This window comes from Manis javanica, chromosome 12 (genome assembly GCF_040802235.1).
Source record: "Manis javanica isolate MJ-LG chromosome 12, MJ_LKY, whole genome shotgun sequence".
Taxonomy (NCBI): domain Eukaryota; kingdom Metazoa; phylum Chordata; class Mammalia; order Pholidota; family Manidae; genus Manis; species Manis javanica.
The window spans coordinates 41,827,262-41,846,464 of NC_133167.1; the positions used below are offsets into that span (position 1 = coordinate 41,827,262).

At 35.6% G+C, this 19,203-nt stretch overlaps 1 protein-coding gene across 3 annotated transcripts in view; it reads right to left on the reverse strand.

Annotated features, from left to right (window-relative positions):
• Positions 1–4,452: 4,452 nt before the first annotated feature.
• The window catches only part of WDR75 (WD repeat domain 75), a 112,674-nt gene continuing 97,923 nt past the window's right edge, over positions 4,453–19,203 (reverse strand). For all 3 annotated transcript variants that reach the window (XM_073218534.1, XM_017668458.3, XM_017668459.3), the window contains 13 exons: positions 15,203–15,361; positions 14,303–14,362; positions 14,096–14,211; positions 12,843–13,018; positions 11,525–11,682; positions 10,883–11,063; positions 9,923–10,017; positions 9,008–9,103; positions 8,192–8,361; positions 7,553–7,612; positions 5,508–5,654; positions 5,130–5,221; positions 4,453–4,760 (listed from right to left, as the gene is read on the reverse strand). In XM_073218534.1, coding sequence (XP_073074635.1) covers positions 4,556–4,760; positions 5,130–5,221; positions 5,508–5,654; positions 7,553–7,612; positions 8,192–8,361; positions 9,008–9,103; positions 9,923–10,017; positions 10,883–11,063; positions 11,525–11,682; positions 12,843–13,018; positions 14,096–14,211; positions 14,303–14,362; positions 15,203–15,361 — 1,715 coding nt within the window. In that variant the 3' untranslated portion in view covers positions 4,453–4,555. The remainder of the gene's footprint in view (positions 4,761–5,129; positions 5,222–5,507; positions 5,655–7,552; positions 7,613–8,191; positions 8,362–9,007; positions 9,104–9,922; positions 10,018–10,882; positions 11,064–11,524; positions 11,683–12,842; positions 13,019–14,095; positions 14,212–14,302; positions 14,363–15,202; positions 15,362–19,203) is intronic.

Here is a 19,203-nt window from a genome sequence, read left to right on the forward strand (position 1 = left end):
GCCTAAAATAACCTTAATACAAGTACAGACCTAGTAAGCAGCAGAGCTTGAACTAGTGGACTTCTGACTCCTAGACCTGGTCTTTTGGCATGAGGCACTTTTCACTAAATAAAGCTGGGCTAGTGGACTCAAATTTCAGAACTGCAGACAGGCATTTCTGAGGGAACAAGAAGTTTAAATTTACCTTCCTATGTGAGCTAGAATATAATATCAATATTTGCACTTACAGTGCTTGTTTTCAGCGCGCTTATATTTGTCCTTCCGTTAAAGTAGGTAACCACTGAGCAACAAGGATTATCAAAACTCAACCCAACAATGGGAGGAACTGCTGTGCTTTCATGTCTGATTATTTCATTTTCTGAGCTGAATGCTCTGATCTCCCAAGGAATTTCCAAGCCAGAGGTATGTCATGTCTGAAGATGAGAAACTAAGATAGCTGTATCTCTACATATTTATAATACAGGCACCACTAATTTAGTACTTGCAGGACCAGACTTTGGTATTTTGGGGCATGGGGCGGGAGTGGGGGCTATTATGTCACTCTGGCATCTTAGTTTTGTGGTCACAGCTGGAAGAGATCATTTTGCCTAGTTCTGCAATTTAGATGAAGGAACTGTGATGTGGAGAGTAAGTGGTTTGCTCATGGTATTAGGAAAACAAAAGCAATGTGAGCAATTTAATCACTGATTGCATCTCCCTTCCAGCCCCATGGTATACTCCTCTAGAATCCCAGTTACTTCCATTTCTATTTCTCTATAATCTAAGTGATAAATTATCTACCTGGGATCCTAAATCCTTCTGGATCTCATCTTTTACTATTTCATTTAAGATTTCATGGTTTACAGAATCTTGACTTTGGTGGTTTAAGATACTTTCGCTGTTTTCATGGCTATGGAGAAGCACAGCTAACAGAGGAAAGCAGTTATCAGAAGTAGTAGGTCAGATATAGCAGCCTCACAGAAAAATTAGTGCCATTTACAGGTTTAGTTAATTTTAACCAACTAGTTATGTTTAACTTAGTAGGTTTCTGTTAAAAGCTCCATTATAGTCATAGCACAAAGACTTGAAGTTAAGATACATTGTTGACAACATTACAACATATTCTATAATTTCTACACTGGTGCTAGTTTATAATGAGGAAAAAAACGAAGGAAACCTATTGTAATTGGTATGCAGTCATTCAGTTAGCCTAGACTTTTCATAAAAATTTTGTGTATAGTCAGGTGCATAATTTCATATAATATCCAAATTTTATACTCTTTTCCTGTATTTGAAATACAGTAGTAGTAGTGTTATAACCAAAAACATTTGTATGGGGAGGGAGCACTTCATTTTACTTCCTTATTCTTTCTGAAGCCAGTTTCCTCCTTTCTCAAATTGGGGTAGATACCCAAGATACGGAATTGTTGAGTGTGATGTGTGTGAAATGCATGGCATGTGGTAGGTGGTTAACCTGTGGCCCATTTTCCACGAGGTTGAGATCTTATACTTCAAGGCTGCACTAGAGAGAGCACCTGCTAATGGACATGTACCTGACAGGTACATCACGTGGAGGGGGGCAGAGAGAAGGTGAGTCATCTCTATGGGCTCACGTGCTATAAAGGGACGAGTTTTCTGTGGGGAAGAAACTGAAGGACAGCACTGCAGATCTGCTGAACGGAAGTCCAGATTTTAAGGAATGGAGCAGCCATTTCCCTTTTATCTGTGTAGCTGTCTTTGGGAGAAATAAAATACTTTGATATTGGTGCAGGAATTAAGAATAAATTAGAATAAAACAAGGTTGTCATGTTTTAGTGTAATAGGAGTGATCAACTGTAGACTTAAATCCACACTTACAAAGCAACTATTCAGATTATACAATAATCATGATTTAAGACATGTTCCAGATTTACTTTGATTTTGTTAAAAAACAAAATTCAACCAAGCAAACTTAAGGTCTAATTGGCTTTATTAAAGGACCCATAAATTTAGCAGCACCATCTAGCAGAGATGCTCTGAGGAGTTGTACAAAATGTAAGGCTTTTATACGGAGGGTGGGCAAGAGCAGGGGTTCTTACTATGCACCTTCCCTCATGACTTGGGGGACGGAGGGCCCGTGAGATGACGAGCTCATTGATGTGGACCAGAAAACTCCTGTTAAGACTACATCTCTGGGGGAGCTTGAAACTTGTTAGGTATGAAGTCCCAGTTTGGTGATTTGGCCTAGCATGAGTGACTACACTGGGCCTGTGGCCTTACTCTTTTAACAATTTGAAACCATGAAACCTTTCATATGTAATAAAAAATAAGTAGCCCTAAAACTTAGAAGTACCATGTGAGTGTCTGATATGGCAAAATAATAATAAATGTATTGGTAACTATGTCAATGTGCCCCACTCCCCAGGCTGAGAATACTGAAATCTGGGCATAGGCTTGCTTGGCTTGCTTAGAGCAGAGGTTTCATGCCAGGAAAGACAAAGCAAAGACCAGAGGTTATTTTCTTTGACCAGTTGTTAAAGCAGGGGTGTCACTCTGAGAGTCTGCCCCCAGTTCTGGAGCAGTGGCTGGTTTTGCCCAGGAGCAAGAGGCAGTCCCATAAACATCAAGCTTTGCTATTACTCAAAGAGTGAAGTTCAAGACTAAGTGAAATTCATTGCTCATGAAAATGCTGGTTGGTAGCTCCATGAGAGCAACAAGGTAAAATCACAAACCAGCTAGTTTACTGGGAAAAACAATCCTCCAGGGATCAGACTAATCCTTAGACTGGCCTCAAAAACTAACCCTCCAAAGGGACCTAGGTTTAATGGATCAGACTGTGGAATCACTTATGCCCCACATACTGCAAATAATGTAAAATGGTACAGTTGATATTTAAGTGTCATGGTTCTTGAGAGTTATTGAGTTAGCAAGTGATTCAGTAATTCCAGTCCTAGGTATATACCCAGGAGAAATGAAAATAAAAAGGAACGAAGTACTGAGACATGCCACAGCATGGATGCTAAGTGAAAAGAACCAGTCACATATGGTTCCATTTATATAAAATGTCCAGAGGAGACAAGTCTGTAGAGAAGTATTAGTGGTTGCCAAGGGTGAGGTTTGGGGTAGGTTGAAGAAATGGGGAGTGACTGCTAATGGGCCAAGTTTTGGGGTGGTAAAATATTCTACAGTTGAATATGGTAATTAATGGTGCACAACTCTGAGTGTTCTAAAAAACTACTGAATTATATAGTTTGTGAGTTATATCTCAATCTGGTTGTTATTTAAAGAACTGGATAGGCCTTACTTGGACACTGACTCAAACACACTAAAAAGCCATTTATTGCAATTTTGTAAACATTCATTGCCATTTGCTCTTATCATTTGTACATGTTAGTGTTTTATGTTAACTTCCTCAGAGGGGTCTGTGGAATACCATATAATCAATCATTTCTCTCAGAAATAAATACACTAAGAAGGATGAGTCAGAACTACAGAAAACCTCTTATCAGCTTTCAGCTCATAGCTGACCACCAAATGAACTTTGGTGTCAAACTTAGTAACAACAGAATTATCAAAAATATCTTTTGATTTTCAAAACTTTTTCTCCGAAGTGCAGATAATGGGACATATGCTGTATAATTTCTTTTCAATCGACTTAACCATTGATAAATGATCTTATATTGATTTAAAATATACAACACAGCAGTTTAAGTTAGCCGTATTATTACTTGCCTCCACTAGTGTGGTTACTACCTGTCAACATAGGAAGATGTTACAGAATCACTGACTTTATTCTCCATGCTGTACTACTACCTCCATACCAACTTATGATTGAGAATTTTTGTGCCCCTTTACCCCTCTCTCCCCCAACCCCTCCCCCACTGTAATCAATAGTCACTTCTCAGTGTCTTAAGTCTACTGCTGTTTTGTTCATTGTGTTTGGTTTGTTTTTATATTTCACAAATAAATGAAATCATTTTACGTACTTGTCTTTCCCTGCCTGGCTTATTTTACTGAGTATAATACCCTCTAGATCTATCCATGTTGTTGCAAAGAGTAGGATTTCTTTTCATTTTATGGCTGCGTAATGTTCCACTGTGTATATGTACCACCTCTTCTTTACCCACTCATCTATTGATGGACACTTAGGTTGTTTCCCTATCTTGGCTACTGTAAGTAATGTAGTGATAAATTGGAGTGCATGTATCTTTTTGAGTCAGAGATTTTGTTTTCTTTGGGTAAATTCTTAGAAGTGGAATTACTGGGTAGAATAGTATTTCTGTTTTTAGTTTTTTGAGAAACCTCCATATTGCTTTCCACAGTGGCTGTACCAATATGCTGTGTAAGTTTAAGTTCAGGGTCTACTGTATCATCACAGCTATTTTATAAGGCTGATGTGACTCAAAATAAAAAAGAGATGTCATCTATATGAATGTACCCATCAACTGTAAAGCACGACGCAATATTACAGGCTGCATAAAAACTGAAACCTGCTAATATTTAATATTTTATTTTACGAACAGAAATAACATTAAAATACATGTTTTTGGAATATAAACATAATAAAAGACAAAGTACAAGAACCCTCCCCCATGGCTTAAAGAGCAGTTATCCAGCTGTAGTCTACCTTCCTGAATTTTCTCAGTTCTTTTTCTTCAGATTTTGATGACTGATGTATAATGTCTTCCCCCAAATCTGTGTTATTTGTATCCTGGACCTTTTCAGTAAAATCATTTTCTTCATCTGAATCATCACTTTCTTTTGCTTCTTCCATTTCTATATCATCAGGAGTTTCTTCAGCACTTTAATAATAACAGAATAAAATATAAACAATATTCAAAAGAAATTTCTAATTCAAGACACTTATATAGAAATATAATCATATGGACAAAGTAAATGAAAAGTCCTCCGATTAAGTCCACTTTAAAAGTTATGGATACCTAAAGAGCAGGTAAATTTATAAAAAGCACAGTTTTGAATTATCCTTAAAACACACTCACAAAACATCTCTAACACCTGTTTTCAATGTATTTTGTTTGGCTTAATATCCTATATCCTTTACTGTATGTTAAAGCTGAAATAGAAATAGAGTAGAATAATCCAACAAAGAGTTACACAAATCATCTTGTTTCTCATAACAATATCTAGATCTATTTTAAAACCTGTTTTACCTCTTAGTCTCCTTAGACAGCAGCAATGAATTTATAAACATGGAGCACAGGAAAGAAGCAGAAGGAAGCACATGGGCTGGAGTATGAAGAAGCTAGAGTAAAAAGAGAAAAATCGGGTTTCATTTAAAAAGGTTAAATGCCATGAGCTTTCTCCACAGAAAAACCAAACTAAACAAAAACTCTGTTCCTACATTTATACTAGCAACAGCCCTTCCCTTCGCCCCAGGTTGGGCCACAACAATCCCATAGTGTGAGTTTCTGCTATTTGGTTTATTATTCAAAAGGTTTATGTTACCAACTGATTGTATAAAAACTCTGACTTAAGGTGCTTTAGTGCATTTAACCTGTTTCATATTGTTTGTTTCATTAATTACTTACCTCACTAATTGCAGGTATGTTTTCTGTTAAGGGTAGTTGTACCAGCTCATTTTCCAAAGTCTTAGCTAATTTTTCATCCTGCTGCTGTGTGTGCTTTCCCAGTATGAAATAAAATGGGGTTGTCGGAAGACTTTCTTCTGCTAGTAGCTATAAGGATTTAGGACAAAGGGGGAATTACTTCAATATAAAAAGGAGGGTCAGCTTAAGAGAAAAAAGATCTAAAAATAATGACATTGGAGACTTTCTCAAAATAACTCAGCTAGATAGTGGAGGCCAGTGAACAAGCTCCACCTAGGCAGAGACTTTCTAAATGTTTTTTTTCCCTCACTTATAAATAAAAGCAGATAGCCAAGAATCATCAGACCTGATGAAAGCCTACAAAATGAAAGACTGAACAAAACAGATGAAAGAAACAAAAAAATTATGAAAACGGACCACGCGAGAGGAAAAAAAATTTTGATGCTAAAGATGGGGAAACCTCCCAGAAAAACAGAAAAAAAACAAGAGGAAAACACAAATTTATTAAAGTACCATTCTAGAAGGCCCAGCACTAAATAGGAATTCCAGAAAAATAACAGAGGAAATAGAGGCAAAGGAGTAATTCTACCTTAGTCATTTCTCTGATCAAAACTCTATAAGAGGTTCTGCATTTCACCCAGAGGAAAAGCCAGTTTTTTAATCAAGGCCTACTTTGCTGCATAAAAAAATGGCAAGCTGCACCCCACATTCCCATTTCCTCTATTCTCCCCCTCATAATTCTTATCACTTTCTACAGTACTAAACATTTTACTTATTTAATACTTGTTGTTCATTGTCTCTATCTTCCTACTAAGCTATAGACACCACAAGTTTGGACACTTGACTATTTTGCTCATTGCTGTATCCCAAGAATCCAGAATAGCCCTCAGCAATATTGATGATAACAAAGTTGTAAAACAAACCATGAATTTTCAGAGGAAAATGAACAAGCCACATTACAGATAAAGGATAAAGAATAAGAATGGTATGGGATTTCTTTAACAGCTAGAGCTATAAGATAATACCTTCAAAGTTCTAAGACAAGTATGATTTTCAACCTACTACTCAATATCCTACTAACCAATTAAGAGGGAGAGAACAAAAACATTCCCAAACACTCAAGGTCTTAAATTTGCTTCCATGCAATAACAGAATGTGCTTCACCAAAGCAAGGGAGAAACCAAAGAGAAAAGAGAACTATGGGATTTTTTATAGTAGAGGTGAAATGAATTCCCAGAATGATGGTGAATATAGATCCTATGACTACTGTGCTACAGGTTTATAGAGTAATCAGTCTAGATTGAAGGTCAGAAGGCTCTTGGAAATATTTCTTCAAGACTCAGAAGAATACCTAATGTGTCTGAAAATACTGAGAGATCTGCATAACTTTAGTAGAATTTTGGGGTGAATTATATAAGAAGTAAATTGAAAGCTAAGCAAATGAAAAAAGAAGGCAATCATTAACTTCAGAGAAAACAAAAACTTGAGAAAAAAATGGGAAAAATTTGCTACTATATGATTCAGCTATGAGTTGTGTTTACATGGTTATAACAATGAATAAATTTAATTTATATAGAGAAAATTGGGGGGCAGGAAGGGTGTGTGTCTTATGTATATGGAGTGAATGCTGATATAAGAGCTAAAGTGTTAACTTCAATAGATCAGCTAACAAATACATAAATCTGAAAAATCTACAATTAGCAATGTAAACGTGTTTCTTAAGAGATATGGAGGTAAAAGCTGAATGTTATTATCTTTGTGGGTAATGGCAGTGGTGTTAGAAAAGTTTTTCCTGAGAAGAGTTACAGAACTATTTAGCTCTTTAAATCACAAGGATAACTTACTGATACTAAAAATGAAAACATTTAAAAGTACTATAGCCTCAAAAGAGACAAGTAGTTTATAAGTGTATGGTTTTAAATTTCAAATTAGGGCAGGTGAAACATTTTTCTCAGCTGAGTTCTAAAAGATAACCTTATCTTTATAGGGAGGCAATGTAGTCTGCACTACAAGTGGCTAAAACATACCTGTTTGCTTGTTGGTGTGAGTTTCTCTTCTGGAGACTTTGTACTGAACGTCAACAAACTCTGAAAAAGGAGATTTAATCATGCAAAGGATAAATTCGAGAGTGCAGATCTAAATAAAGATGTCAAAGTTAGAAAATGAGAAGGCCAACTTTTCACCTTGTGTGTGTGTGTGTGTGTATATATCTGCCCACAGAAAAATAGTAACACATTAAAACATTATTTAATAACTGTTGTGATGGTTACAAGATTGTTCTGAGAGATATTTTAGAAGTGGTAATGAAATGAAATTCAACTGATGGATCAAACTGAAGCCACTGTTCTCTTTATGCCACATCAAATACTAAAAAAACCAACTAAACAAACAGAAAACAAAACAAAAACAACTAGGCTAATAAGCACAATTTAAAATATTTTAGTCGTCTTCTGATGAAAACAATACTTAAGGAGTCTCAGAGGTGTGGGGTAAAGTGATGCTAATGTATTCACACTGCTGTATTGAGCATATTAAATTATTTCTTTTGGGAAGTAAACCTTTAATGAAACTATTCCACCTGTTATGGGGCTGTTACTTTTAAATATTAAAACAACTGAAAATTACATATACACAGTGATTGTCTTTTTTTGAGATGGGATGGTTACCTGTGATTTTGTTAGGAAATAAAACTGTGATCTGTTTAGCCACTGGTAAGCTTCTGAGGTGAATGATTCAGGGACATCTCGGGGAACAAACACTCCCCAGGTGACTTCCTCTCTGCAGATATTCTTTTGAATATACAATGGCCTTGGCTCACTAGGTTTAAATACAAACACTAGAGGGAAAAAACAGACAGACAATAATATTTTGCCTGCAAATGTGAGTTCTAGCCTCAGGTTGGGAGACCACGGTAATCCTGGGACTTGCGCCTTTGAATAAATAGCCCAGGTCATGATTATTTTAAGCTTTGATTCAGCAAATATCTACTGGTGTCTACTATGCTTATGACATGCTGAGCAGGTTTGGAATGAGGGCTGTGAAGATGAAAAAGATAAAGAAGCAGCTCTGCCCCAGAGATGAGGGCCCACTGCAGAAGGCAGACACCAAAACTACTGCACATTTTGTCTTAAGTATGGGATTGGAGACCTGTAGGAAGCACATGAAGAGTAGAGAAGGAATAATGAAAGCTTCCAAGGAAAACTGGAAATACTTCAAAGGGGTGAAATCCTGGATTTTGAATGCTTAGTAAGAACTGGCACTTTGAAAAATGAGGAATGTTCTGGAGCCATCCAAGAACTAAATATGAATGCATATTTAACAGGTGTTGGAGAAAGAACTCAAGAACCGAAGGCAAGTGCCTATGCAAAATAGCTTCAAATGAACATCTGATTTAAGGCAAGTTTGGCTTACATTATATTAAAAATGTTAAAAAGAAAACTTAGGTAATAGATCTCTACTATCAAAGTATGGTCCGTACTTACAGTCTGAACCCGCTGAAGACTGAGAGATTGCAGCAATATTCTCTGAATTAGGATCAGGTTCCATAACTCTAATATTTAATTTTGTACTCCATTCCACTAGGGGAAGAAAACCCACAATTCACTTCTAAGAAGAGATTAACCAAAAGCTTTTTTAAGTTTGCTATTTTAAGTTCATATTCTTAGTCTTTATTGGGACCATCAATTCTATTATTCATAGATAGAGGGATTTTACACTTCCAAATAACACATGGAGAGGAGACACACTGAAATTATCTGTGGAAGGCTGCATTAAAGCAAGGGGCAGGATGCAGAAAAAACAAAGCACTCCTTCCATACACTATGAAATGGTTATTCTTTCAGTGCAACTACTGCCTGGTGCTGTTCTGCTTCTGCTGCTGTTAAACATGGGCAAAATGTTAACTAGTCACTATCGAGAATATAAAAAAATGTGTTACCAACCACACTCATCACTAAGCAACTGCCATGTCTTCCATACATATCCTCAAATGAGTAAAATGCCACTAAGTCCATATTTGCTAGAACTGTGGCAGGCTACAATCAAATTGAAAGCTTCCAGGAATACTGCATGTTAACATGCATTATAGATTAGCAGAAATACTCCTCAAACTGTTATGAGGACTGAGAGTAAGTATGGAGGGTAACAGACAGCCACACACAGTGAAGAAAGGTAAGGACAGTAGAAGTTGATTTACTGACAATTAGGAAGTTTATAAATAGTTTAAGTCTATTATAGGCCTAGTGTTTCAAATTATAATAGTATAATATGTCATGTGAAAAATTATATATGCTCTGGGTAGACACATGAAGATTATCACCCAGGAGTCCTAAAATATGAAGTCTAATGGCCACTTCCTATGTGCTTTGCCTAGTTGCTTACAGTAAAAAATATCTTACATGCACAGCTGAGCAGATTCCAACAGCATAGAAAGTCAATTTCAGCAGCACCGAGAAGATACTTTGAGCAAGTCAGTCTCCCAAAGCAAAGATGCCTAGATCAAAACCACACGAATGTCAGCAAGTTCCTTCTAGCACACACAGTCTCAGAGAACTGAGGACTCTTGGCACGGTATTAGTTTTCTGCAGTGCAGATATTTAGAAAGACACCTAAGTTGTTGTCCTTAGATATACTGCAGAAAAAGGGGCTAAGGAGTACAAAAGGTAAGGTTTATTTATTTAGCAACTTTATTTCTTTAGAAGAGCAGTATGATGACCAATTCTTTCCTCCAATATCCTGTGCAGTATAATAATTAACATATATAGAGAAAATATATGTGAAGCATGTAAAATCATTTAACAAAAAACCTTTTTTAATGCTCATTTACCTAGAGGAGGAAAACCTGCAAAATGAATTCTGAAGAAAGTTTCACATAGTAAACTCAGAATCAGGCCTGTTGGGAACTAGAAACATTTCTTAGCCATCTGTCACTGTGCCTCTATTGCCCAGTTACCTGAGGTCAAGTGTAGATACTGCTTTATTTACCCCTGCCCTTCTTTGAATCAATGAGCTTTGAGCCTGACATCATTTTTATGGGAAAACATACAAGATAAGCACTGTTTGGGTCCACTGAGGCTTATGTATGGCTTCTATTATCATGTAGCACACCCATGAAGAGTATTTATTACAAAGAAAAAAATCTGTAAGAATTAAATGTTAATCCTGATTTCAGAAATGGGTGAATCATAGCACACAGCTCATATACCTAGAATTTTTAGCTTCCTAGCATTTTGGTTAGCTGCTGGCCCCAATGGCCCACAGACTACCTTTAGAGAAAAAATAAATTATTACTGAAGTTTATGTAAAAGGACTTAATAAATTTTTAAAAGTACTATACACTCCCAAATTATTTTCCTTACCTAATTTTCCCAGCTCGTTGACAAAATGTACATTTAAGTTCCCATGTTTCTGAATCCCATATTGTAACTGTTTCTTCAAAACTAACTGCTAGTAAAGAGCCATCTTCAGAGAAACAACAGTTAGTTGCTTGGTATTTGTGGTAACTACCTACAAAGTCACAAGTCCAGCCAACAGCTTTTTCTGTGGAAATGTAGAGGATAGAGTTTAGAAATGGTACAAATATTAGAGAATATCTTAGGGAAGTTATATGCAATTGGGATTAAGAAACAAAACAACAAACCTGATTCCTAAAACTTTAGTTAGAAATGCTACAAAGCATTGACTGATTAGAAATTTATGCCCCTTCCTGAAAACCCTGACCGCCCCCTAGTGGTACAATGAAATAACTAATTGTGAAAACCCTTTATACTATATCCTCAAAGTGGAATAATCAGCATTATGATTAAACAAGAATATTATATAGTTTTTTGGGAAAGAGACATGTAAAAATGTCAGCTCTTAAATTATTTAAAATTAGGCAGTATACTGTAGCATTAAATAATATAGAAAATGTTCTCTCAGAATGGACATAATTCATGAGATAAATATATCAATTCTTAAAATTACATATTCTTTAGATATCCTGTACTTAATGAACTTACTGTATATATCAGAATCATCTGTTAATATCCATACTTTGAAATGACCATCTTTACTAGCTGTAACCAAAGTGGGGTCTTTAGATTTTCTTGCATTACAGAAACAAACAGCTGTGATGTGGTCTTCATGTGGCATGTTAACCTTTGTATTAAGAACAAACCTAGTAGGAAGGAAACCATAAATTTATTCTTACATCTGGAAAATCTCATAAATTGACATTTAAGAATTTCTTACATACTGTACATTTTACAATAGCATCTTTAAGAAAGAGCAACTGATATATTATCACCTCGAATGACAAACAACTGAATGCGCTCTAATGGCCAAGGGAAGCAAGAATTCTAACACATTATCTTTGTGTAACTTCCATGACATAGAGATGATTATGTACAGTGTCAACTTACTGTACAAAGGAGTATAAAATAGGGGTCACTCACAAAATACTACTTGAAAGCCTATTGTACTATACTCTGCAGGAAAACTATATAGAACACAGATGCTTCACTACTGTGAGCATAAGCAAAAAATGGAATGGCTGCCAAAGTTCCTACTTATGGAAAGAAAATACAGAAAGAAAACTACCTATTCACATTGCACTGGTCAATATTTAATATTTATAGTCACCCGAACTACCTCTCAGAGCTTGTTTCCAGCTTGACAGGGCACTGCTGTGAATGAAGATAACTGCTGCATATTAAAACATCAAGGCAAGATAGTGTGATTTATAAGAAGTCTAGATTCTAAGAGGGGTGACTAGGGATAATTACTTAATCCCCCTGGGCTTGTTTCCTCACCTGTGAAATGTGGAAAACAAGCTTATCTTAGAGTGTCCCTATGAAGATTAATAAGACAACAGGTATGAAAGCACTAATCCTGGTGCTTGGCACACAGCAAGGACTTGGTAAATGGCTACAACCATGGTATGAGATACTAGTGAGACTCTACCTAATCAAAACACACGCTACACTGTGCTCATCTCTGCTTCCTACCACTACCATTTTCCCAAAGAAGGTAGTAGTATGTTAATAAAAGAGCAAAGGAACCAAGACATTTGAATTCTAATCCTGGATTTGCCTGGAATTAGGTATTATGTCCTTGGGGGTGTCTCTTTTTCATGTTTCCTCATTTATGTACTAAGATGACACTGTAACTTGGAAGATATCACTGTGTTCTTAGAGCAGAAAGCTTGAAGACTTTATAACACCTCTCATTTGTCTAAATCTAAAGCTCATTAAAATGAAACCCCTCAAAGACCAACAACTGAAGACATAGAAAGTCAAATATTTTCTACTATGACATTAAATGGCTATATAGTATTACCCTTGTGTTTTTTTATTGTATATCCACAGTTTCATTTGCAATTCAAGCTCTGTTTCCTTTTCTTGACGTTGTTCCACTGTTGCAAGCCAGGTACCATAGCAGCCAAATGCAGCCTTTGTTAATTCAATTTGGATCAGACCATAATCACTGATATATTCTTGCTGTATAATATCTAACTGATGGGTTAAAAAAATCCAAAATGACAATTAATGTAAATACATAAATAAATGCTAAAGCTTTAAAGGAATGGTAATTAACTACAAAGCCAACTTCTAGACTCTATAGTAATAGATTATCAAAGGGAAAGATGAAATAATTGTTAGTTATGGGCAAAAAAGTTGTCATTAAAAAAGAAAGCACATTATATAGTACCAATTCAGTGGTGAGTATTCTTGATTCATTTGAATTTTAGTGGACTATGACCCATTTATAAGATAAAACAGAACCTTTAGTTTATAGTAATGCACCTCTCTTGTATCTATGAACAAATAGTTTCACAAAAAAATCTCAAGGTTAGATTCCACTTCCCTAAAAAGAAGAGCAAAAACAAAGTCTACAATTTTTAAGAAGGGAGTAAAAAGCAATATTGTAAGTAAGCCAACATTTTATCTATGGTTGTTTCTTTTTTATCCCAATTCCTCATGTATTTATTAAACACCTGCTATGTGCCTATTATTTCCAGGCATAAATGTACAAAGATCAGTGAGTATCGTTACTTTGAGAGGTTTAAGGCAATGGAGAGAAGATCGAAGGGTTACAGCTGCCATGACTGTAATCCACGAAGGGTACTGTGGGACACAGAGGAAGAAGTAGGATGTCTGGATTACATTTATCAGGTTTAATAAGAAGAATTGAAAATTTTATTGTCACTATGTAAATATGACATGTTTCAACACAAAGCAGAAACATATTTATATTGTCAACCTTCATATTCTTATTTCCTATCCTTGTGACTAAAAGGTACAGATGGGTTTGACAGCTAATTAGAGTGCAGGTTGAAACAAAGTAAAACAAAGAGAGAGCCAGCACAAGAGTGAAACTGGGTTATACGTAAACTTAACTCTTCAGCCATGACTTCATTAGAATTATGCTGTAAACAACTGAACTAAGTAACCACAGACAATATTTACTATGTCCAGTAAATGTAGGTAGAGAATCTTGTTTTAGAAGCTACTAAATAAGTAACTTGACCCCAGTGGTGCTGTAAAGAGCTTTCATTAGTTTTAATGTCATTTAATGGATCAAAATCTTACATTGTATAACTGCTTATCATGCTGGAGAGAATAAAACTGCAAATGGCCAGGTTTTCCATTCAAAACCAAAGCCTTAGTTCTTGGATCAATCATCAAACCAGTAAAGATATTGCTGTCTGCAAAAGAAGTGACAAACAGTAGTGGAAATGAGACAAATATTCACTTTTAAAATGTACATGACTTCAAATCCACTGGGTTGTGCAGTACCTTTCACTAGGCCTTGGATTACTGCAGATGCCTCAAGGTTTCGCTGAATAACTATTATCTCTGTGGTTAAAAAAAGAAAAAAAAATTAAACATAAATAGGTCAGAACTTCAAGGTCAAAAAAAAATCACTTGAATTTATATAATTCTGAAATACACCAGGATACAAAGCAAGTGAGTAAGTTACTGGTTACTGGAAAATAAGGAATATATTTTGTGATTCAGCTGAAAAACTAGGGATGGGGATAAGGGACTGTCAGTTGGGGAGTCTCAAGTTTTATTGAGTGCCTTTCAATATATTTTAAGTGTTACTTCAGAACCTTATATACCCTAAAAGAGACAGCTGACTTTGAAATGATTCATTGCACTAATGGATTGCTCACAGTTATGTTCTTTTTTTTGAAAGGAAAGAAGGCAACGGGCTATAGGATCTACATCTAGTGAACAGTAACAGGATAAGCAAAAAGTTTGAGAAATACAAGATTGCTCCCCTCTCTCTCAGAATCCACGGACTCCCACGCAGAGATAATGGCTGTATTAAGGGAGACTCTCCCAGTGCTCTTTCGAAAATGCCATTATATTAAGGAAAGCACAAATGCTCACTTCAAACCTTCACTTTACTTCCCCACATCATCCCACATAAAAAGGTTTTGAAATATAAGTGGCATAAGAATAATCAAATACACTTAGCCCTACATTTTCATAAAAACAATTCTGAAAACATTGGATTCTGGTGACATGTAGGGGCAGAAAGGGGTAGAGAAAAGAGGAGGAATGGAATAAAAAATGCTCACTAAGTCTTATGCTACACTTGAGTAGTCTTAGGTCCCTTCCATTCCCTACAGAGGTTAATCAAGGCATCACACAAATTTTATTTCCTTACAATAGCAGATTTAGACTTACTATTATCAGAGTGAGAAGTACAGAACAGATCCCCTGCTGGCGACACTGAGATGTGTTCAATAGTAGCTCCTAAACGGGGGAGGAACTCCTTATTTTTCTCTGTTGCATCACGCCACTCTACAAGGACAGACTCACGACCACCACTCAACAGACTGGTACCTTCTCATCCATCCATAAATATGAAAAGGACAGTGTTTTGAGGGAAAAAAAAAATAGAAAAATGTAATATTAAAATTTTTCCTACTAGCTTAAAAAAATAAACTTTTTTTAAAATATGCAAACAAGTGTCTTCATATTTGTAAAAATACTGTTAAGACAAAAGATTTTAAGATCACTGGTTTAGGTATTTTCCTTTCCAACAGTGTCTGACTAGTGTGTTTGCTGACCAACTCTTCTACTATAAACTAGAAAAACTGAACAAAATAAACATCCTCTAGGCTCAGATGGCTTCACTGGTGGATATTTCCAAACATTTACGGAAAAAAAATAAACCAATTCACAGTTTCCCAGGTAACAAAGAAGAATGAACACTTTCCAATTTGTTTCACAAGATCAACATTAACATCCCACTTATATCAATGGATAGATCATCCAGATACAAAATCAATCAAGAAACAATGGCTTCAGATGACACATTAGACCAAATGGACTTCATAAATATACATAGAACATTACATGCAAAACAGCAGAATACATTCTTTTCAACTGCACATGGAACATTCTCCAGGGCCGATCACATTAGACCACAAAGCAACTATCAGTGAATTCAAGAAGACTGAAATCACACCAAGCATCTTTTCCAACCACAACAGTGTGAAACTGTGAGTCAGTTACAAGGGAAAAACTGACTGGGGAAAACATGAACACATGGAGGCTAAACACACACTACTGAACAACCAATGGGTCAATTCGGAAATCAGGAAGGAAATCAAAAAATACTTGGAGCATAATGAAAACAAAAACGGTTCAAAATCTTCAGGATGCAGCAGCAAAGGCAGTTCTAAGAGGGAAGTTTTTAATGATACAGGCCTATAACAGGAAACAAGAAAAATCTTGAGCATTCTAACCCTACGCCTAAAGGAACTAGAAAAAAAAGAGGCATAAACAAAGCCCAAAGTTAGTAGAAGGAAGTGATATCAGAGCACAAATAAATTATATAGAGACTGAAAAAAACAACACAAAAGATCAATGAAACTAAGAACTGGTTCTTTTGAAAAGATAAAAGTGACAAACTTTTAGCTAGGCTTATCAAGAAAAAAAGAGAGGACTCAAACTCAGAAATGAGAGAGAAGTTATAACTGATACCACAGAAATCCAATTATAAGACAATTCTAGGAGAAATTACATGCTAACAAATTGGACAACCTAGAAGAAATGGATAAATTCCTGGAAACATCTAATCTCCCAAGACTGAACCAGGAAGAAATAAAAAATCTGAACAGAATAATTATTACTAATGAAATTAAAGAAGTAATAAAAAATCTCCCAACAAACAAAAGTCCAGTGCCTCATGGTTTCACAGAATTCTACCAAACACAGACAATGAATTCGCACTGACATTACTAATTTTTTTCTGGATGTCTTGTCAGGCAAGGGAAACAAAAGCAAAAATACAGAAGTGGGACTATATCAAACTAAAAAAGCTTCTGCACAACAAAGGAAACCACCAACAAATGAAAATGCAACCTACTTGCATTAAAGAGGAGTTAATACCTATCCTTCTAAAATTATTTCAAAAACCTTAAGAGGAAAGAAAGCTTCCAAATTCTATGAGCCATCATCACCTTAGTACCAAAACCAAAGACCCTACAAAAAGAGAAAAGCATAAATCAATATATCTGATGAACATAGGTGCAAAAATCCTTATTTAGCAAACCAAATTAAAGAAATACATTAAAAGGATCATTCATCACAACCAAGTAGGATTTATTCTAGGTATGCGAGCAAGGATGGTTCAGTATCTGCAAATTAATCAATGTGATACACCACATTAACAAGATGAAGGATAAAAACCATGTGGTCATCTCAATAAATGCTGAAAAAGCATTTGCTAAAATCCAGCATCCATTCATGAAAGAAACTCTCAACAAAGCGAGTAAAGAGGGAATAGGATCAGGACCAATACAAGGATGCCCACTCTCACCACTTTTATAAACATAGTACTTGGAAGTCCTAGCCATAGCAGTCAGGGAAGAAGAAGAAATAAAAGGCACCTAAATTCATGAGGAAGTACTAAAATTGTGACTATGTGCAGATGATATAACAACATGTACAGAAAACCCTAAAGGCTCCACCAAAAAACTATTAGAATAAATGGATTCAGTAAAGTTGCAGGATATAAAACATATATATGTATAGATCTTTTGAATTCCTATATATAAATACAGAGAAATTAAGAAATCAATCTTATTTACAATAGTATTAAAATGAATAAAATACCTAGGAATAAAAATAACCAAAGACGTGAAAGACCTATACTCTGAAAACTGTAAGACACTGATGAAAGAAACTGAAGAAGACACACATAAATGGAAAGCTATTCATTGCTCATGGATAGAATATTGTTAAAATGGCCATACTGCCCAAAACAGTCAACAGTCAATACAATTCCTATTGAAGTATCAAAATACCAATGGCATTTTTCACTGAACTAGAGAAAATAATCCTAAAATTTGTGTTAAACTCCATAAGACCCAGAAAAGCCAAAGCAATCTTGAGGAAGAGCAAAGCTAGGGATATTATGCTCCCTGACTTCAAACCATACTACAAAGTTACCAGTAATCAAGAGTACGGTACTGGCACAAGAACAGATACACAGACCAATGGAACAGGATAGCCCAGAAATAAGCCCATGCCTACACATGACAAAGGAGGCAAGAATATACAATGGGGAAAAAGACAGTCTCTTTAATAAATGGTGCTGGGAAAAATGGACAGCTACATGCAAAAGAAAGAAACTAAATCACTGTCTTATGCCATACACAAAAATAAACTAAAAATGGATTAAAGACCTAAATACAAGACCCAATACTATAAAACTCCTAGAAGAAAACACAGACAATGAATTCGCACTGACATTACTAATTTTTTTCTGGATGTCTTGTCAGGCAAGGGAAACAAAAGCAAAAATACAGAAGTGGGACTATATCAAACTAAAAAAGCTTCTGCACAACAAAGGAAACCACCAACAAATGAAAATGCAACCTACTTTATGCAAGAATTTATTTGCAAATGATACATCTAATAAAGGGTTAATATCCCAAATATATAAAGAATACATATCAAATGAATACCAAGAAAACCCAAATTAGCCAATTAAAAAATGGGCAGAGGAACTGAATAGACATTTTTCCAAATAACATGTAGATAGCCAACAGACACATGAAAAGATGCTCAACATCACTGATCAGACAAAGGCAAATCAAAACTACAATGAAATATCACTACATTAGTATGAACAGGACATGAAATAACAAGAGTGTGGGCGAGGATGTGGAGAGAGGAGAACTCTAGTACACTGTTGGTGGGAAAGTATTTTGGCCAATACAGAAGCAGAATGGAGGTTTCTCAAAAAAAAAAAAAAATACCCCAAAAACAAAACAGAAAGTCCATATAGACTCAGAAATTCCACTTTTGGGAATTACCCAAAGGAAACAAAACCAGTAATTTAAAAAGATATATGGACTCCTGTGCTTTTTGCTGCATTATTTGCAATAATCAAGATAAAGAGGTGATGTAAATGTCCACTGATAGATGAATGAATAAAAAATATAAGGAGATAGGGTAAATGCACACAAACACAGAGAAATATTACTCAGCCATAAAAAATGGAATCAACAATATGGATGGGCTTAAAGGGTGTTATGCTAGTGAGGTCAGTCAAACAGATAAAGACAAATACCATATGACTTCATCTATCAGTGGAATTTATAAAACAAACAAATGAAAAAAAGGAAACATACAGACACAGAAGGGACTGGTGGTTGTCATAGGAGAGGGAG